Consider the following 22,433-nt stretch of genomic DNA (forward strand, 5'->3'; position numbering starts at 1 on the left):
TGGTTGTGTTGCTGGTTGTACAGTGTGATGAAGGTTGTGTTGCTGGTTGTACAGTGTGATGCAGGTTGTGTTGCTGGTTGTACAGTGTGATGGAGGTTGTGTTGCTGGTTGCACAGTGTGATACAGGTTGTGTTGCTGGTTGTACAGTCTGATACAGGTTGTGTTGCTGGTTGCACAGTCTGATGGAGGTTGTGTTGCTGGTTGTACAGTCTGATACAGGTTGTGTTGCTGGTTGTACAGTCTGATGGTGCTTATCAAGAGAACATCCCTGGTCATCCCTACTGCCTCTGATCTGGTGGACTCACTAAACAGAGAACATCCCTGGTCATCCCTACTGCCTCTGATCTGGAGGACTCACTAAACAGAGAACATCCCTGGTCATCCCTACTGCCTCTGATCTGGTGGACTCACTAAACAGAGAACATCCCTACTGCCTCTGATCTGGTGGACTCACTAAACAGAGAACATCCCTACTGCCTCTGATCTGGTGGACTCACTAAACAGAGAACATCCCTACTGTTTTTACTACAACAACATACCGCCTGGTTTGCTTAATGTAGAGGAATTTGAAATGATTTATACTTAAGTATATTTAAAACCAAATACTTTTCAGACTTTTACTCAAGTAGTATTTTACTGGGTGACTTTTACATTTTCTATTAAGGTATCTTTTACTCAAGTATGATACTTGGGTACTTTTTCCACCAATGGATGGTTGTCTATCGGTAATCCTATAGATCCAGGTCTCTATCATCTCAGCAGCTTAGCTGTCAGGTCAGGCATCTGTCTCCTATAGATCCAGGTCTCTATCATCTCAGCAGCTTAGCCAGCAGGTCAGGGGGTTCCAGGCATCTGTCTCCTATAGATCCAGGTCCCTATCATCTCAGCAGCTTAGCCAGCAGGTCAGGTCAGGCTTCGGTCTCCTATAGATCCAGGTCTCTATCATCTCAGCAGCTTAGCCAGCAGGTCAGGTCAGGCATCTGTCTCCTAGAGATCCAGGTCTCTATCATCTCAGCAGCTTAGCCAGCAGGTCAGGTCAGGCATCTGTCTCCTATAGATCCAGGTCCCTATCATCTCAGCAGCTTAGCCAGCAGGTCAGGTCAGGCATCTGTCTCCTATAGATCCAGGTCCCTATCATCTCAGCAGCTTAGCCAGCAGGTCAGGTCAGGCATCTGTCTCCTATAGATCCAGGTCTCTATCATCTCAGCAGCTTAGCCAGCAGGTCAGGGGGTTTCAGGCATCTGTCTCCTATACATCCAGGTCTCTATCATCTCAGCAGCTTAGCCAGCAGGTCAGGTCAGGCGTCTGTCTCCTATAGATCCAGGTCTCTATCATCTCAGCAGCTTAGCCAGCAGGTCAGGGGGTTCCAGGCGTCTGTCACCACTTATACTGTAGGCCTCTCACACCAGCAAATCCAGACACACACACACACACTATGTGGATCATGTCCCCTCTGTACTTTGATGGCATCGTGTTAAACTCTTCAGTCGACCACAGGGATGTCTGACCCGACCTGTGATTTTTATCTTCATGATCGTATCATATTCATGCTTAAGTACTCTTCAAATAAAGTATGACTAAATATTTTGTATTCTGTTGTTCACAGAGCGATCACAATGGGGAAAGGCTGCATGAAGGCAATCAAGTACTTCCTGTTCCTCTTCAATGTCCTCTTCTTCGTAAGTATCTTATTTCCCAGACACAGATCACATGCCTATACAGTGCAGGACCTCAGCCTCTCCTCTGAGTGGATGAAACCGTGACAATAACCGTCTGATCGATATGACATGACCGCCACGGCTCTATTGCCCTGTTGGACCGGTTTGAGGTCGAGTCGGTGGGAGGGAATGTGAACTCATCAACACACACCAACTACTCTGTCATCCTTTGTCCTCTGTTTCACTCTCTCATTCTCTGACATCATTCATTCTCTCATTCTCTGACATCATTCACTCTCGCTCGCCCTTTAGCTCTCTCTCATGCTCGCTCTCTCTCATGCTCTCTCTCTCTCTCATGCTCTCTCTCTCTCATGCTCTCTCTCTCTCATGCTCTCTCTCTCTCATGCTCTCTCTCTCTCATGCTCTCTCTCTCTCATGCTCTCTCTCTCTCATGCTCTCTCTCTCTCATGCTCTCTCTCTCTCATGCTCGCTCTCTCTCATGCTCGCTCTCTCTCATGCTCTCTCTCTCTCATGCTCGCTCTCTCTCATGCTCGCTCTCTCTCTCATGCGCTCGCTCTCTCTCTCTCATGCCCTCGCTCTCTCTCATGCCCTCGCTCTCTCTCATGCCCCCTCTCTCCCTGGTTTCTTCATTAGAGAGCAGATTAAGTGATTGTGGCCTGGTTACCACGGAGATACTCATCCGCTCAGTCCCTGGCTCCCACAGCCCCCCCCTCTCTCTACCATCCATCATTCCCATCTCTGAACAGAGTAAATTAAGTGTGATCCAGAGCTTAAGGCTTTTAAGTTACACTGTGAATGTATGGTGTGATCTCACTATTAACATGTAGAGACATGTAGAGAAACTAGAATGGAACAGGACTGATGTAGAGAAACTAGAATGGAACAGGACTGATGTAGAGAAACTAGAATGGAACAGGACTGATGTAGAGAAACTAGAATGGAACAGGACTGATGTAGAGGAACTAGAATGGAACAGGACTGATGTAGAGAAACTAGAATGGAACAGAACTGATGTAGAGAAACTAGAATGGAACAGGACTGATGTAGAGGAACTAGAATGGAACAGGACTGATGTAGAGAAACTAGAATGGAACAGGACTGATGTAGAGGAACATCACTACTAACAGGACTGATGTAGAGGAGTTTAGTCTTATTTACCATTGTGTATTGACTCTCTGTCTCTCTCTCTCTCACCCCCCCCCCTTCTCTGCAGCTGTTTGGCGCCCTCATCATGGGGTTCGGACTGTGGGTCCTTCTGGACAAGGAGAGCTTCATGGTCATCCTGCGTAAGTTTAACAAACTACACATACTAATGTGGCAGTCATTTCACCAGAGGAATGGTAGAAAGACAGTAATGTGGTAGTCATTTCACCAGAGGAATGACGGTAATGTGGCAGTCATTTCACCAGAGGAATGACGGTAATGTGGCAGTCATTTCACCAGAGGAATGACAGTAATGTGGCAGTCATTTCACCAGAGGAATGACAGTAATGTGGCAGTCATTTCACCAGAGGAATGACAGTAATGTGGCAGTCATTTCACCAGAGGAATGACAGTAATGTGGCAGTCATTTCACCAGAGGAATGACAGTAATGTGGCAGTCATTTCACCAGAGGAATGACAGTAATGTGGCAGTCATTTCACCAGAGGAATGACAGTAATGTGGCAGTCATTTCACCAGAGGAATGACAGTAATGTGGCAGTCATTTCACCAGAGGAATGATAAAGACAGTAATGTGACTTTATGTTGATACAATGTATCATTTCATCTGTTATAACCAAGAGCACAGGCCAGTCTGAGTTGACTTTATGTTGATACAATGTATCATTTCATCTGTTATAACCAAGAGCACAGACCAGTCTGAGTTGACTTTATGTTGATACAATGTATCATCTGTTATAACCAAGAGCACAGACCAGTCTGAGTTGACTTTATGTTGATACAATGTATCATCTGTTATAACCAAGAGCACAGACCAGTCTGAGTTGACTTTATGTTGATACAATGTATCATCTGTTATAACCAAGAGCACAGACCAGTCTGAGTTGACTTTATGTTGATACAATGTATCATTTCATCTGTTATAACCAAGAGCACAGACCAGTCTGAGTTGACTTTATGTTGATACAATGTATCATCTGTTATAACCAAGAGCACAGGCCAGTCTGAGTTGACTTTATGTTGATACAATGTATCATTTCATCTGTTATAACCAAGAGCACAGACCAGTCTGAGTTGACTTTATGTTGATACAATGTATCATCTGTTATAACCAAGAGCACAGACCAGTCTGAGTTGACTTTATGTTGATACAATGTATCATCTGTTATAACCAAGAGCACAGACCAGTCTGAGTTGACTTTATGTTGATACAATGTATCATCTGTTATAACCAAGAGCACAGACCAGTCTGAGTTGACTTTATGTTGATACAATGTATCATCTGTTATAACCAAGAGCACAGACCAGTCTGAGTTGACTTTATGTTGATACAATGTATCATCTGTTATAACCAAGAGCACAGACCAGTCTGAGTTGACTTTATGTTGATACAATGTATCATCTGTTATAACCAAGAGCACAGACCAGTCTGAGTTGACTTTATGTTGATACAATGTATCATCTGTTATAACCAAGAGCACAGACCAGTCTGAGTTGACTTTATGTTGATACAATGTATCATTTCATCTGTTATAACCAAGAGCACAGACCAGTCTGAGTTGACTTTATGTTGATACAATGTATCATTTCATCAGTTATAACCAAGAGCACAGGCCAGTCTGAGTTGACTTTATGTTGATACAATGTATCATTTCATCTGTTATAACCAAGAGCACAGACCAGTCTGAGTTGACTTTATGTTGATACAATGTATCATTTCATCTGTTATAACCAAGAGCACAGACCAGTCTGAGTTGACTTTATGTTGATACAATGTATCATTTCATCTGTTATAACCAAGAGCACAGACCAGTCTGAGTTGACTTTATGTTGATACAATGTATCTGTTATAACCAAGAGCACAGACCAGTCTGAGTTGACTTTATGTTGATACAATGTATCTGTTATAACCAAGAGCACAGACCAGTCTGAGTTGACTTTATGTTGATACAATGTATCATTTCATCTGTTATAACCAAGAGCACAGACCAGTCTGAGTTGACTTTATGTTGATACAATGTATCATTTCATCTGTTATAACCAAGAGCACAGACCAGTCTGAGTTGACTTTATGTTGATACAATGTATCATCTGTTATAACCAAGAGCACAGGCCAGTCTGAGTTGACTTTATGTTGATACAATGTATCATTTCATCTGTTATAACCAAGAGCACAGACCAGTCTGAGTTGACTTTATGTTGATACAATGTATCATTTCATCTGTTATAACCAAGAGCACAGACCAGTCTGAGTTGACTTTATGTTGATACAATGTATCATCTGTTATAACCAAGAGCACAGACCAGTCTGAGTTGACTTTATGTTGATACAATGTATCATTTCATCTGTTATAACCAAGAGCACAGACCAGTCTGAGTTGACTTTATGTTGATACAATGTATCATCTGTTATAACCAAGAGCACAGGCCAGTCTGAGTTGACTTTATGTTGATACAATGTATCATCTGTTATAACCAAGAGCACAGACCAGTCTGAGTTGACTTTATGTTGATACAATGTATCATCTGTTATAACCAAGAGCACAGACCAGTCTGAGTTGACTTTATGTTGATACAATGTATCTGTTATAACCAAGAGCACAGACCAGTCTGAGTTGACTTTATGTTGATACAATGTATCTGTTATAACCAAGAGCACAGACCAGTCTGTGTTGACTTTATGTTGATACAATGTATCATCTGTTATAACCAAGAGCACAGACCAGTCTGAGTTGACTTTATGTTGATACAATGTATCATCTGTTATAACCAAGAGCACAGACCAGTCTGAGTTGACTTTATGTTGATACAATGTATCTGTTATAACCAAGAGCACAGACCAGTCTGTGTTGACTTTATGTTGATACAATGTATCATCTGTTATAACCAAGAGCACAGACCAGTCTGAGTTGACTTTATGTTGATACAATGTATCATTTCATCTGTTATAACCAAGAGCACAGACCAGTCTGAGTTGACTTTATGTTGATACAATGTATCATTTCATCTGTTATAACCAAGAGCACAGACCAGTCTGAGTTGACTTTATGTTGATACAATGTATCATTTCATCTGTTATAACCAAGAGCACAGACCAGTCTGAGTTGACTTTATGTTGATACAATGTATCTGTTATAACCAAGAGCACAGACCAGTCTGAGTTGACTTTATGTTGATACAATGTATCATTTCATCTGTTATAACCAAGAGCACAGACCAGTCTGAGTTGACTTTATGTTGATACAATGTATCTGTTATAACCAAGAGCACAGGCCAGTCTGAGTTGACTTTATGTTGATACAATGTATCATTTCATCTGTTATAACCAAGAGCACAGACCAGTCTGAGTTGACTTTATGTTGATACAATGTATCATTTCATCTGTTATAACCAAGAGCACAGACCAGTCTGAGTTGACTTTATGTTGATACAATGTATCATCTGTTATAACCAAGAGCACAGGCCAGTCTGAGTTGACTTTATGTTGATACAATGTATCATCTGTTATAACCAAGAGCACAGACCAGTCTGAGTTGACTTTATGTTGATACAATGTATCATTTCATCTGTTATAACCAAGAGCACAGACCAGTCTGAGTTGACTTTATGTTGATACAATGTATCATTTCATCTGTTATAACCAAGAGCACAGACCAGTCTGAGTTGACTTTATGTTGATACAATGTATCATTTCATCTGTTATAACCAAGAGCACAGACCAGTCTGAGTTGACTTTATGTTGATACAATGTATCATCTGTTATAACCAAGAGCACAGACCAGTCTGAGTTGACTTTATGTTGATACAATGTATCATTTCATCTGTTATAACCAAGAGCACAGACCAGTCTGAGTTGACTTTATGTTGATACAATGTATCATCTGTTATAACCAAGAGCACAGACCAGTCTGAGTTGACTTTATGTTGATACAATGTATCATCTGTTATAACCAAGAGCACAGACCAGTCTGAGTTGACTTTATGTTGATACAATGTATCATTTCATCTGTTATAACCAAGAGCACAGACCAGTCTGAGTTGACTTTATGTTGATACAATGTATCATCTGTTATAACCAAGAGCACAGACCAGTCTGAGTTGACTTTATGTTGATACAATGTATCATCTGTTATAACCAAGAGCACAGACCAGTCTGAGTTGACTTTATGTTGATACAATGTATCATCTGTTATAACCAAGAGCACAGACCAGTCTGAGTTGACTTTATGTTGATACAATGTATCATCTGTTATAACCAAGAGCACAGACCAGTCTGAGTTGACTTTATGTTGATACAATGTATCATCTGTTATAACCAAGAGCACAGACCAGTCTGAGTTGACTTTATGTTGATACAATGTATCATCTGTTATAACCAAGAGCACAGACCAGTCTGAGTTGACTTTATGTTGATACAATGTATCATCTGTTATAACCAAGAGCACAGACCAGTCTGAGTTGACTTTATGTTGATACAATGTATCATTTCATCTGTTATAACCAAGAGCACAGACCAGTCTGAGTTGACTTTATGTTGATACAATGTATCATTTCATCAGTTATAACCAAGAGCACAGGCCAGTCTGAGTTGACTTTATGTTGATACAATGTATCATTTCATCTGTTATAACCAAGAGCACAGACCAGTCTGAGTTGACTTTATGTTGATACAATGTATCTGTTATAACCAAGAGCACAGACCAGTCTGAGTTGACTTTATGTTGATACAATGTATCTGTTATAACCAAGAGCACAGACCAGTCTGAGTTGACTTTATGTTGATACAATGTATCATTTCATCTGTTATAACCAAGAGCACAGACCAGTCTGAGTTGACTTTATGTTGATACAATGTATCATTTCATCTGTTATAACCAAGAGCACAGACCAGTCTGAGTTGACTTTATGTTGATACAATGTATCATCTGTTATAACCAAGAGCACAGGCCAGTCTGAGTTGACTTTATGTTGATACAATGTATCATTTCATCTGTTATAACCAAGAGCACAGACCAGTCTGAGTTGACTTTATGTTGATACAATGTATCATTTCATCTGTTATAACCAAGAGCACAGACCAGTCTGAGTTGACTTTATGTTGATACAATGTATCATCTGTTATAACCAAGAGCACAGACCAGTCTGAGTTGACTTTATGTTGATACAATGTATCATTTCATCTGTTATAACCAAGAGCACAGACCAGTCTGAGTTGACTTTATGTTGATACAATGTATCATCTGTTATAACCAAGAGCACAGGCCAGTCTGAGTTGACTTTATGTTGATACAATGTATCATCTGTTATAACCAAGAGCACAGACCAGTCTGAGTTGACTTTATGTTGATACAATGTATCATCTGTTATAACCAAGAGCACAGACCAGTCTGAGTTGACTTTATGTTGATACAATGTATCTGTTATAACCAAGAGCACAGACCAGTCTGAGTTGACTTTATGTTGATACAATGTATCTGTTATAACCAAGAGCACAGACCAGTCTGTGTTGACTTTATGTTGATACAATGTATCATCTGTTATAACCAAGAGCACAGACCAGTCTGAGTTGACTTTATGTTGATACAATGTATCATCTGTTATAACCAAGAGCACAGACCAGTCTGAGTTGACTTTATGTTGATACAATGTATCTGTTATAACCAAGAGCACAGACCAGTCTGAGTTGACTTTATGTTGATACAATGTATCTGTTATAACCAAGAGCACAGACCAGTCTGTGTTGACTTTATGTTGATACAATGTATCATCTGTTATAACCAAGAGCACAGACCAGTCTGAGTTGACTTTATGTTGATACAATGTATCATTTCATCTGTTATAACCAAGAGCACAGACCAGTCTGAGTTGACTTTATGTTGATACAATGTATCATTTCATCTGTTATAACCAAGAGCACAGACCAGTCTGAGTTGACTTTATGTTGATACAATGTATCATTTCATCTGTTATAACCAAGAGCACAGACCAGTCTGAGTTGACTTTATGTTGATACAATGTATCTGTTATAACCAAGAGCACAGACCAGTCTGAGTTGACTTTATGTTGATACAATGTATCATTTCATCTGTTATAACCAAGAGCACAGACCAGTCTGAGTTGACTTTATGTTGATACAATGTATCTGTTATAACCAAGAGCACAGGCCAGTCTGAGTTGACTTTATGTTGATACAATGTATCATTTCATCTGTTATAACCAAGAGCACAGACCAGTCTGAGTTGACTTTATGTTGATACAATGTATCATTTCATCTGTTATAACCAAGAGCACAGACCAGTCTGAGTTGACTTTATGTTGATACAATGTATCATCTGTTATAACCAAGAGCACAGGCCAGTCTGAGTTGACTTTATGTTGATACAATGTATCATCTGTTATAACCAAGAGCACAGACCAGTCTGAGTTGACTTTATGTTGATACAATGTATCATTTCATCTGTTATAACCAAGAGCACAGACCAGTCTGAGTTGACTTTATGTTGATACAATGTATCATTTCATCTGTTATAACCAAGAGCACAGACCAGTCTGAGTTGACTTTATGTTGATACAATGTATCATTTCATCTGTTATAACCAAGAGCACAGACCAGTCTGAGTTGACTTTATGTTGATACAATGTATCATCTGTTATAACCAAGAGCACAGACCAGTCTGAGTTGACTTTATGTTGATACAATGTATCATTTCATCTGTTATAACCAAGAGCACAGACCAGTCTGAGTTGACTTTATGTTGATACAATGTATCATCTGTTATAACCAAGAGCACAGACCAGTCTGAGTTGACTTTATGTTGATACAATGTATCATCTGTTATAACCAAGAGCACAGACCAGTCTGAGTTGACTTTATGTTGATACAATGTATCATCTGTTATAACCAAGAGCACAGGCCAGTCTGAGTTGACTTTGCAAGTTCTTTATTATGAAGCCTAGATCAATGGGCCGGGCAGGGTAGCCTAGTGGTTAGTGTTGGACTAGAAACCAGAAGGTTGCAAGTTCAACTCCCCGAGCTGACAAGGTACAAATCTCTCGTTCTGCCCCTGAACAGGCAGTTAACCCACTGTTCCTAGGCCGTCATTGAAAATAAGAATTTGTTCATAACTGACTTGCCTGGTTAAATAAAGATAAAATATATATATAAAATAAAATAAAGGTAAAAATATAAAGAATAATGGGGGGAAAAAAATCTTTGGAGTACTTTAAATGGATTGACTTGCCTAGGTAAATAAAGGTAAATCAACTCCATCTTTCACCCAATCAGATGGCTTTATTCATCACAAAACCATTTGATGTTGCCAATTTATTTTATTGATTACTTCATTGGCAAAGTGGGTTAGGGTTAGGCAGGAAATGCCAACAGGAAACTTAGGCAGGAAATGCCAACAACGAACAGTGAGCAATTGTATTCATGCATTAAAAATAAATTATAATAATGAAAGAAAAGCATTTCAAGTTGGAATTCTGTCAAGTTAGTGTGGCAGAGTTGGAACAATTGTTGTTAACGAACAATAATGACAAACCTCCTGGCATCGACAACTTAGATGGAAAGCTACTGAGGATGGTAGCTGACTCTACAGCCACTCCTATCTGTCATATTTTTAATCTGAGCCTAAGAGGAAAGTCTTTGTCCTCAGGCCTGGAGGGAAGCCAAAGTCATTCCACTACCCAAGAGTGGTAAAGCCGCCTTTACTGGTTCTAACAGCAGACCTATAAGCTTGCTGCCAGCTCTTAACAAACTGTTGGAAAAAATTGTGTTTGATCAAGTACAATGCTATTTCTCTGCAAAATAAATTAACAGCAGACTTTCAGCATGCTTATAGAGAAGGGCACTGAACATGTACTGCACTGACACACATGACTGATGATTGGTTGAAAGAAATGGATAATTAGAAGATTGTGGGAGCTGCGTTGTTTGATTTCAGTGCAGCTTTTGATATTATTGACCATAACCGGTTGTTGAATTACCGTGGATTCAGAGCTATCTATCTAATAGAACTCAGGGGGGTTTCTTTTAGTGGAAGCTTCTCTAATGTCAAACATTTTAAAGTTTGGTGTACCGCAGGGCAGCTCTCTAGGCCCTCTACCCTTTTTTTCTATATGACCCATATTACCAGAAGTAACCTTTTATTTCTTTCTACTGGGATTCGTGCGCATTTGATAAAATTTCACAAAACCACATCGCGGGTCGTTTTAAACTAATCAGTAATGTGGCAGTCATTTCACCAGAGGAATGACAGTAATGTGGCAGTCATTTCACCAGAGGAATGATAGTAATGTGGCAGTCATTTCACCAGAGGAATGATAGTAATGTGGCAGTCATTTCACCAGAGGAATGACAGTCATGTGGCAGTCATTTCAGGCTAGGCCACGGGACGAACAGGATACGGGGGGCGAACAGGATGCGGGGGACGGGGGGCGAACAGGATGCGGGGGACGGGGGGCGAACAGGATGCGGGGGACGGGGGCTAACAGGATGCGGGGGACGGGGGCTAACAGGATGCGGGGGACGGGGCGAACAGGATGCGGGGGACGGGGCGAACAGGATGCGGGGGAGAACAGGATGGGGGGCGAACAGGATGGTAGGCCACGGGGCTAGGCCACGGGGCTAACAGGATGCGGGGGACGGGGCGAACAGGATGCGGGGGCGAACAGGATGCGGTGGGCGACCAGGATGCGGGGGCGAACAGGATGCGGTGGGCGACCAGGATGGGGGGCGAACAGGATGCTAGGCCACGGGGCTAACAGGATGCGGGGGACGGGGCGAACAGGATGCTAGGCCACAGATTTTTTTTCTCCCTCCGTCGATATCGCGATACTAATTGGTATCGTGAGACTTGGCCTGGTCGTATATATTGTTTGTAAAATGTTGTTATCGTGACGTCACTAGTGTGAGCTGTAGTAAGGGTTTATACCAAGGTCTTTATAGTAGCATGTAGTGGTGTGAGCTGTAGTAAGGGTTTATACCAAGGTCTTTATAGTAGCATGTAGTGGTGTGAGCTGTAGTAAGGGTTTGTACCAAAGTCTTTAGTGGCCTGAATCAGGAATTATGTGAGGATGAGTTGAAACAAAGCCCAACCAGCCTAACGATCATTCCAGAGCTGGTTGTCCCAAGTGGCACCCTATTCCCTACATATAGTGCACTACATTTGACTAAGTAGTTCCACGCCCTCCTCCCACCACCGCTCCCTCCTCCCACCACGGTTCTCCCAAGCCCTCCTCCCACCACCGCTCCCTCCTCCCACCACTGTTCTCCCACGCCCTCCTCCCACCACCGCTCCCTCCTCCCACCACGGTTCTCCCACACCCTCCTCCCACCACTGTTCTCCCACGCCCTCCTCCCACCACCGCTCCCTCCTCCCACCACCGTTCTCCCACGCCCTCCTCTCACCACTGTTCTCCCACGCCCTCCTCCCACCACCGCTCCCTCCTCCCACCACCGCTCCCTCCTCCCACCACGGTTCTCCCACGCCCTCCTCCCACCACGGTTCTCCCACGCCCTCCTCCCACCACCGCTCCCTCCTCCCACCACCGCTCCCTCCTCCCACCACGGTTCTCCCACGCCCTCCTCCACCACGGTTCTCCCACGCCCTCCTCCCACCACCGCTCCCTCCTCCCACCACCGCTCCCTCCTCCCACCACTGTTCTCCCACGCCCTCCTCCCACCACCGTTCCCTCCTCCCACCACCGTTCCCTCCTCCCACCACCGCTCCCTCCTCCCACCACCGTTCTCCCACGCCCTCCTCCCACCACTGTTCTCCCACGCCCTCCTCCCACCACTGTTCTCCCACGCCCTCCTCCCACCACTGTTCTCCCACGCCCTCCTCCCACCACTGTTCTCCCACGCCCTCCTCCCACCACTGTTCTCCCACGCCCTCCTCCCACCACTGTTCTCCCACGCCCTCCTCCCACCACCGTGCCCTCCTCCCACCACCGTTGCCCTCCTCCCACCACCGTGCCCTCCTCCCACCACCGTGCCCTCCTCCCACCACCGTTCCCTCCTCCCACCACCGTTCCCTCCTCCCACCACCGTGCCCTCCTCCCACCACCGTGCCCTCCTCCCACCACCGTGCCCTCCTCCCACCACCGTGCCCTCCTCCCACCACCGTGCCCTCCACCCACCACGTAAACCTATGATTTCTTTGTTTTTGGGGATCCAGCTGCAGGCGTCGTACCCATCTCTCCCTCCACTCCCCCGGGTGCTATCCCAGGTGCCTCTCCCTCCACCCACCACTCTCCCCGGGTTCTATCCCAGAGGCTGCTTGCCACTCCCTCCACCCACCACTCCCCCCGGGTTCTATCCCAGAGGCTGCTTGCCACTCCCTCCACCCACCACTCCCCCCGGGTTCTATCCCAGGGGTGCTATCCTAGCCGTTCTCTAGATGTTCCAACGTTAGAGGAGAGAGGGATCTGTTCTCTAGATGTTCCAACGTTAGAGGAGAGGGATCTGTTCTCTAGATGTTCCAACGTTAGAGGAGAGGGATCTGTTCTCTAGATGTTCCAATGTTAGAGGAGAGAGGGATCTGTTCTCTAGCCGTTCCAACGTTAGAGTAACGGTAATGAGGAGAGGGATCTGTTCTCTAGCCGTTCCAACGTTAGAGTAATGGTAATGAGGAGAGGGATCTGTTCTCTAGCCGTTCCAACGTTAGAGGAGAGAGGGATCTGTTCTCTAGATGTTCCAACGTTAGAGGAGAGAGGGATCTGTTCTCTAGATGTTCCAACGTTAGAGGAGAGAGGGATCTGTTCTCTAGATGTTCCAACGTTAGAGGAGAGAGGGATCTGTTCTCTAGATGTTCCAACGTTAGAGGAGAGAGGGATCTGTTCTCTAGATGTTCCAACGTTAGAGGAGAGAGGGATCTGTTCTCTAGATGTTCCAACGTTAGAGGAGAGAGGGATCTGTTCTCTAGATGTTCCAACGTTAGAGTAACGGTAATGAGGAGAGGGATCTGTTCTCTAGATGTTCCAATGTTAGAGGAGAGAGGGATCTGTTCTCTAGATGTTCCAACGTTAGAGGAGAGGGATCTGTTCTCTAGATGTTCCAACGTTAGAGTAACGGTAATGAGGAGAGGGATCTGTTCTCTAGATGTTCCAACGTTAGAGGAGAGGGATCTGTTCTCTAGATGTTCCAACGTTAGAGTAACGGTAATGAGGAGAGGGATCTGTTCTCTAGATGTTCCAACGTTAGAGGAGAGAGGGATCTGTTCTCTAGATGTTCCAACCTTAGAGGAGAGGGATCTGTTCTCTAGATGTTCCAACCTTAGAGGAGAGGGATCTGTTCTCTAGATGTTCCAACGTTAGAGGAGAGGGATCTGTTCTCTAGATGTTCCAATGTTAGAGGAGAGAGGGATCTGTTCTCTAGATGTTCCAACGTTAGAGGAGAGGGATCTGTTCTCTAGATGTTCCAACGTTAGAGGAGAGGGATCTGTTCTCTAGATGTTCCAACGTTAGAGGAGAGGGATCTGTTCTCTAGATGTTCCAACGTTAGAGGAGAGGGATCTGTTCTCTAGCCGTTCCAACGTTAGAGTAACGGTAATGAGGAGAGGGATCTGTTCTCTAGATGTTCCAACGTTAGAGGAGAGGGATCTGTTCTCTAGATGTTCCAAAGTTAGAGGAGAGAGGGATCTGTTCTCTAGATGTTCCAACGTTAGAGGAGAGGGATCTGTTCTCTAGATGTTCCAACGTTAGAGTAACGGTAATGAGGAGAGGGATCTGTTCTCTAGATGTTCCAACGTTAGAGGAGAGAGGGATCTGTTCTCTAGCTGTTCCAACGTTAGAGGAGAGAGATCTGTTCTCTAGATGTTCCAACGTTAGAGGAGAGGGATCTGTTCTCTAGATGTTCCAACGTTAGAGGAGAGGGATCTGTTCTCTAGATGTTCCAACGTTAGAGGAGAGAGGGATCTGTTCTCTAGATGTTCCAACGTTAGAGGAGAGAGGGATCTGTTCTCTAGATGTTCCAACGTTAGAGGAGAGAGGGATCTGTTCTCTAGATGTTCCAACGTTAGACGAGAGAGGGATCTGTTCTCTAGATGTTCCAACGTTAGAGGAGAGAGGGATCTGTTCTCTAGATGTTCCAACGTTAGAGGAGAGGGATCTGTTCTCTAGATGTTCCAACGTTAGAGGAGAGGGATCTGTTCTCTAGATGTTCCAACGTTAGAGTAACGGTAATGAGGAGAGGGATCTGTTCTCTAGATGTTCCAACGTTAGAGGAGAGGGATCTGTTCTCTAGATGTTCCAAAGTTAGAGGAGAGAGGGATCTGTTCTCTAGATGTTCCAACGTTAGAGGAGAGGGATCTGTTCTCTAGATGTTCCAACATTAGAGGAGAGGGATCTGTTCTCTAGATGTTCCAACGTTAGAGTAACGGTAATGAGGAGAGGGATCTGTTCTCTAGCCGTTCCAACGTTAGAGGAGAGGGATCTGTTCTCTAGATGTTCCAACGTTAGAGGAGAGGGATCTGTTCTCTAGATGTTCCAACGTTAGAGTAACGGTAATGAGGAGAGGGATCTGTTCTCTAGATGTTCCAACGTTAGAGGAGAGAGGGATCTGTTCTCTAGATGTTCCAACGTTAGAGTAACGGTAATGAGGAGAGGGATCTATTCTCTAGCCGTTCCAACGTTAGAGTAATGGTAATGAGGAGAGGGATCTGTTCTCTAGCCGTTCCAACGTTAGAGTAACGGTAATGAGGAGAGGGATCTGTTCTCTAGATGTTCCAACGTTAGAGTAACGGTAATGAGGAGAGGGATCTGTGATGTGCTGCAGGGTCTGTCTCTAATAATCAGAGACATGTCTGGTTAAACTGCTTTTGCTGGGAATGAGGGTTCCCATCCAGCGGTTGACATATTCCTTCAGTAATATTGCCACAGTCATCCCACGAAGAAGAAGAAATTAGCCAGCAATGGCATTATTGAACTTCCTGTATTCCACATTGGTCACATGCTAGAGTATAGCACCAACCAACCACAGCTATTTCATCACAGTATTAAATAGGATCCTGTATTCCACATTGGTCACACGCTAGAGTATAGCGCCAACCAACCACAGCTATTTCATCACAGTATTAAATAGGATGCTGTTTTTCCTGTCTATTTAGTTCGCTTTGTCGCTATGACCTATATACATTTGGCCATGTTTCACATCTTGCATAAGCATTTCACTACACTGCGCTGACACTGCGCTGACACTGCGCTGACACTGCGCTGACACTACACTGACACTACGCTGACAAAAAAACACTTTGATTTGCACGGCGTGCCAGATGTTTCTGCCATTATAGTGAAAACCTCTGGGGGATCTCAGGAGCTCGTCTCTGTCTCCAAGGATGACGTCTCCTAAACGAAATACTTGAGATGAGGTTGAACTGTCCGTTCTCTCTGTGTCTCAGTGGTGGGTTTCTGAGCTTTGCAGAATGTTTGGGCCTCCGTGATGGCACACTTTTTGGTTCCAGACCTCCGGAGTGGTCCACAGAAACATCTCTTTTCCTTTGGAAGCCTCAGAATGTTTGGCAGTGACACACACACACACACACACACACACTGAGAACAGTGTCCTCAGAGTAACATATATCATTCCTCCTGTTGCCAGACAAAATCTATGTCCCAAATTGCACCCTGTTCCCTATATAGTGCACAATATTTAACTTTTTTTTGTGGACTTTTTTGGTCCAAAGTAGTGCACTACATAGGGAAAAGGGTGCCATTTTGAAATGCAGACCTAATCTCTCTCTGGCTCCAGTACTTTTATTTGTTATAGAAGCCAGAATTCCCAGACCTGTTTCCATGAACAGATATGTTATAGAAGCCAGAATTCCCAGACCTGTTTCCATGAACAGATATGCTGGTTTGAGATCAGGTCTCCTTTTGGTTTGGTGGGCATGAGTTGCCTTATAGGAAGATGTCTGTTATATTCTACTGTCTGTCTGTCTACCTGTCAGACGTGAGGCAGAACATAGTGTCTGCTAAGGGATGAATGGGTTAGGGTAAAATGCCTGTCACTGTGTAGTAGGTGTGCTAACATGCTAGCCTATATATGGTTTTTACCATAGCGATGCTAAAATGCCTGTCACTGTGTAGCAGGTGTGCTAACATGCTAGCCTATATATGGTTTTTACCATAGCGACGCTAAAATGCCTGTCACTGTGTAGTAGGTGTGCTAACATGCTAGCCTGTGTATCGCCTACATCAGACTGCTTAAATACAAGCCTGCACAGTAGTCTATTGAAAAACTGCTAACCTATATGTGTTAACAGCAGATATGCTAACGAGTCTGCTTGTTCCCACCTCTACAGAGGAGTCCCCCATAGTGTACTGTAGGTATGCTAAAATGCTAGCCTATATATGGTTTTTACCATAGCGATGCTAACATGCTAGCCTGTGCATAGCCTATATCAGACTGCTTAAATACTGCTAACCTATATACGTTAATAGCAGATATGCTAACGAGTCTGCTTGTTCCCACCTCTACAGAGGAGTCCCCCATAGTGTACTGTAGGTATGCTAAAATGCTAGCCTATATATGGTTTTTACCATAGCGATGCTAATGTGCTAACCTGAGAGTGTTGCTTTGTTTCTCTCTACAGAAGAGTCCTCCACAGCGCTGAAGATAGCTTCCTACATCCTGATAGGTGTCGGTGGTCTCTCCATGTTGATGGGCTTCCTGGGTTGCCTGGGGGCTATCTACGAGATCCGCTGTCTGCTGGGCCTGGTGAGCACACACACAGGCACACACACACAGCCACACACACACAGGCACACACACACACACACACAGGCACACACACACACAGGCGCACACACACACACACATACAGGCACGCACACACACACGCACACACACACACAGGCACAGGCACACACACACAGGCACTCACACACAGACACACACAGGCACACAGGCCTGCCTGGTCTGACTACCAATCAGTGGTGCACGAATCTAAAGTCAAAACCATCTTTAAAACATTGCTGGCATCTCAAAAATCTACACTGAGTGTACAAAACATTAGGAACACCTGCTCTTTCCATGACAGACTGACCAGGTGAATCCAGGTTAAAGCTATGATCCCTTATTGATGTCACTTGTTACATCCACTTCAAATCAGTGTAGATGAAGGGAGGAGACTGGTTAAAGGTCTTTTTAATCCTTGAGACATGGATTGTGTATGTGTGCCATTCAGAAGGTGAATGGGCAAGACAACATATATAAGTTCCTTTGAACGGGGTACGGTAGTAGGTACCTGGTGCACCAGTTTGAGTGTGTCAAGAACTGCAACGATGCTGGGTTTTTCACTCTCAACAGTTTCCCTGTGTGTATCAAGAACGGTCCACCACCCAAAGGACATCCAGCCAACTGGACACAACTGTGGGAAGCATTGGAGTCAACATGGACCAGCATCCCTGTGGAAGGCTTTCAACACCTTGTAGAGTCCCTGTGGAAGGCTTTCAACACCTTGTAGAGTCCCTGTGGAAGGCTTTCAACACCTTGTAGAGACCCTGTGGAAGGCTTTCAACACCTTGTAGAGTCCCTGTGGAAGGCTTTCAACACCTTGTAGAGACCCTGTGGAAGGCTTTCAACACCTTGTAGAGACCCTGTGGAAGGCTTTCAACACCTTGTACAGTCCCTGTGGAAGGCTTTCAACACCTTGTAGAGTCCCTGTGGAACGCTTTCAACACCTTGTAGAGACCCTGTGGAAGGCTTTCGACACCTTGTAGAGTCCCTGTGGAAGGCTTTCGACACCTTGTAGAGACCCTGTGGAAGGCTTTCGACACCTTGTAGAGACCCTGTGGAATTCTTTCAACACCTTGTAGAGTCCACGACCTGACAAGTTGAGGCTGTTATGAGGACAAAAAGGGGGGCGCAACTCAATATTATGAAGATGTTCCTAATGTTTTGTCCACTCAGTGTATGCTAGTGTGAATGCATTACAAACTACTGCTACTGTACAGGGAGGAGTCGCTCACAAAGCCCCGTGGCTGTTCCAGTTGGCTATTGTAGCAACACAAAGCCCCGTGGCTGTTCCAGTTGGATATTATAGCAACACAAAGCCTTGTGGCTGTTCCAGTTGGATATTGTAGCAACACAAAGCCCCGTGGCTGTTCCAGTTGGATATTGTAGCAGCATCTAGGAGATGATGTGGAAGTTCACATCCTAGTCAATACATAATGCATTTCTATTTGAAGGCATGTTGCTGTCTGAACGATGCTGCAGGGGATGATGTCTGGTGATTGGGTGGATGTGTTTATGCATTGTTATGATGGACTGTTGCCACGGTGTTGTCATCTCATATATCCCATGATCCTCTCTTCCTCCCCAGTACTTCACCTGCCTGCTGCTGATTCTGATTGGTCAGGTGGCAGCCGGTGTACTCATCTACTTCCAGAAGGACCTGGTGAGTGATGTCACTTCCTGTTTACACCTGTTGTTGGTCGAGTTCAGGAAAGAGAAATGTATGTCATTTTGTAATTTAGCACACACACTTATCCACTGTGACTTACAGGAGCAATTAGGGTTAAGTGCCTTGCTCAAGGGCACATCAACAGAATTTTTTCAATTAGTCAGCTCGGGGATTCGAACCAGCAATATTTTGGTTACTGGCCCAAAGCTCTGAACCACTAGACTACATGTCTGTTCTACACTGTGTGTCTGTGTACCTGAACATTCCAGAATGTTGAACCCGCCTGAACACAACCTGTTCTGTAGAAAATGACTCACCCTTCACCCTTGAGACAACACCTTGTTCTGAGACTGATTACACCTTATTACTTTCAGTCAGAACACGCTACCAAAAGCTCTGTTAATGCATTCTATAGGACCAGAATAACATATGCATTCTATAGGACCAGAATAACATATGCATTCTATAGGGCCAGAATAACATATACATTCTACTGGACCAGAACAACATGTACATTCTATAGGACCAGAACAACATATGCATTCTATAGGACCAGAATAACATATGCATTCTATAGGGCCAGAATAACATATACATTCTACTGGACCAGAACAACATATGCATTCTACTGGACCAGAACAACATATGCATTCTATAGGGCCAGAATAACATATGCATTCTATAGGGCCAGAATAACATATGCATTCTATAGGGCCAGAATAACATATGCATTCTATAGGGCCAGAATAACATAGACATTCTACAGGACCAGAACAACATTCTATAGGACCAGAACAACATATACATTCTATAGGACTAGAACAACATTCTATAGGACCACAACAACATATACATTCTACAGGACCAGAACAACATTCTATAGGACCAGCACAACATTCTATAGGACCAGCACAACATATACATTCTATAGGACCAGCACAACATATACATTCTATAGGACCAGAACAACATTCTATAGGACCAGAACAACATTCTATAGGACCAGAACAACATTCTATAGGACCAGAACGAACAACATTCTATAGGACCAGAACAACATATACATTCTATAGGACCAGAACAACGTTCTACTGGACCAGAACAACATATACATTCTATAGGACCAGAACAACGTTCTACTGGACCAGAACAACATATACATGTAGAATAATAGGGAAGACATCAACATGAAATAACACATATGGAACTAGGCACTAGTGTAGTGGTGGTGATTATTGTTTAAGGAGGCCTTGGCCCCAGAGGCCCCAGGAGGACCAGAGGAAAGCCTGGCCAGGTGTGTGTCTGTCAGTGAGAGGAAGTAAGCAGAGGGGTCAGAGAGAGCGAGGTGTGTATGTCGGTGAGCAGAGCGGTCAGAGAGAGGTGTGTGTCGGTGAGGAGAGGGGTCAGAGAGAGAGAGAGGGGTCAAAGAGAGGGTGACTGCTGCTCGTAGGAACACACTCACACCAGCTGGAGAGATGTGTGAACACAGATGTGGATAATTGGAGAAACATGCACACACACACACACACACACACACACACCTTCTATAACTTTCTAGCTGGTTTGGAATGACCTAGCAGATTGTAGCAGAAGATATAGACTTGTAATGGAACAGAACCCATCCTGGCTGGATAGGATAGTTTGGCTTGGTTCAGCCACCTCAACAACACACACACACACACACACACACACACTGCCTGTCTCTCCCAGTGGACCTGAAGGGAAACATCTGACTAGGAAACGCCGTAAAGCTGAAATCCACCTCTCGGACTCGAATATTGTTTGAGTCCCAAATGGCACCCTCTTCCCTCTATAGTGCACTACTTAGGGAGGAGGATGCCAGGCCAGGTGAGAACAAGTTCTCATTTACAATTGCAACCTGGCCAAGATAAAGCAAAGCAGTTCAACACAAACAACAACAGAGTTACACATGGAATAAACAAACATACAGTCAATAACACAATAGAAAGGTCTATATACAGTGTGTGGTAATGAGGTAAGGCAATAACTAGGCCATAGTGGCACAGTAATTACAATTTAGCAATTAAACACTGGAGTGATAGATGTGCAGAAGATGAATGTGCAAGTAGAGATACTGGGGTGCAAAGGACCAAAATAAATATATATAATAACAGTATGGGGATGAGGTAGTTGGATGGGCTCTTTTACAGATGGGCTGTGTACAGGTACAGTGATCTGTGAGCTGCTCTGACAGCCGATGCTTAAAGTTAGTGAGGGAGATGTGCGTCTCCAGCTTCAGTGATTTAGGTAGGTAGGAAGGGAGATATGATCCTCCCCTACCACCACACTGAGGCCTCTCCCTACCGCCACACTGAGGCCTCTCCCTACCGCCACACTGAGGCCTCTCCCTACCGCCACACTGAGGCCTCTCCCTACCGCCACACTGAGGCCTCTCCCTACCGCCACACTGAGGCCTCTCCCTACCGCCACACTGAGGCCTCTCCCTACCGCCACACTGAGGCCTCTCCCTACCGCCACACTGAGGCCTCTCCCTACCGCCACACTGAGGCCTCTCCCTACCGCCACACTGAGGCCTCTCCCTACCGCCACACTGAGGCCTCTCCCTACCGCCACACTGAGGCCTCTCCCTACCGCCACACTGAGGCCTCTCCCTACCGCCACACTGAGGCCTCTCCCTACCGCCACACTGAGGCCTCTCCCTACCGCCACACTGAGGCCTCTCCCTACCGCCACACTGAGGCCTCTCCCTACCGCCACACTGAGGCCTCTCCAGATGTGCGTCTCCAGCTTCAGTTATTTTTCAGCTACCAGCCGGCGGCTGCAGCCTCTCTGCCAGATGGACAAGACTGGACATGTTGCTGCTTCAGTACTTTAAACAGTATCTGATTTCTCAGTAAAACTCTGTTCACTATAACTAAGCATTTCAACACAACAGACATGTTCCAAATCATGTAGCTAACCACGCTGGGCCTGTCGCTGGGCCTGTCGCTGGGCCTGTCGCTGGGCCTACGGTTGAGAAGGAGGTGAGGATATAGGAAGTGAGGAGATGGGAAGCGAGGAATGTTGGAAAGGCTCATTGAGAGAGCACATGTCTCACCACAGGAAGACATGCCAGGTCTCCCTTCTGACCTCAATGAGACTTCCTGGTTCAATAAAGGTTCAAAACAAAACTCGTTTCAACTTCCTGTCGTTCTGCTCTTTAAC

The 22,433-nt window shown here is 44.6% G+C and overlaps 1 protein-coding gene across 2 annotated transcripts in view; it reads left to right on the top strand.

Annotated features, from left to right (window-relative positions):
• Window positions 1–1,588: 1,588 nt before the first annotated feature.
• LOC109886907 (CD82 antigen-like) overlaps window positions 1,589–22,433 on the top strand; it is a 28,931-nt gene continuing 8,086 nt past the window's right edge. For both annotated transcript variants that reach the window (XR_004207636.1, XM_031815998.1), the window contains exons 1-4: window positions 1,589–1,679; window positions 2,893–2,965; window positions 17,436–17,560; window positions 19,167–19,241. Coding sequence is in view for 1 of the 2 variants with exons in the window: in XM_031815998.1 (XP_031671858.1) it covers window positions 1,617–1,679; window positions 2,893–2,965; window positions 17,436–17,560; window positions 19,167–19,241 (336 nt within the window). In the remaining variant the exon portion in view is untranslated. The remainder of the gene's footprint in view (window positions 1,680–2,892; window positions 2,966–17,435; window positions 17,561–19,166; window positions 19,242–22,433) is intronic.

Source organism: Oncorhynchus kisutch, unplaced genomic scaffold (assembly GCF_002021735.2).
Source record: "Oncorhynchus kisutch isolate 150728-3 unplaced genomic scaffold, Okis_V2 scaffold722, whole genome shotgun sequence".
Lineage (NCBI taxonomy): Eukaryota > Metazoa > Chordata > Actinopteri > Salmoniformes > Salmonidae > Oncorhynchus > Oncorhynchus kisutch.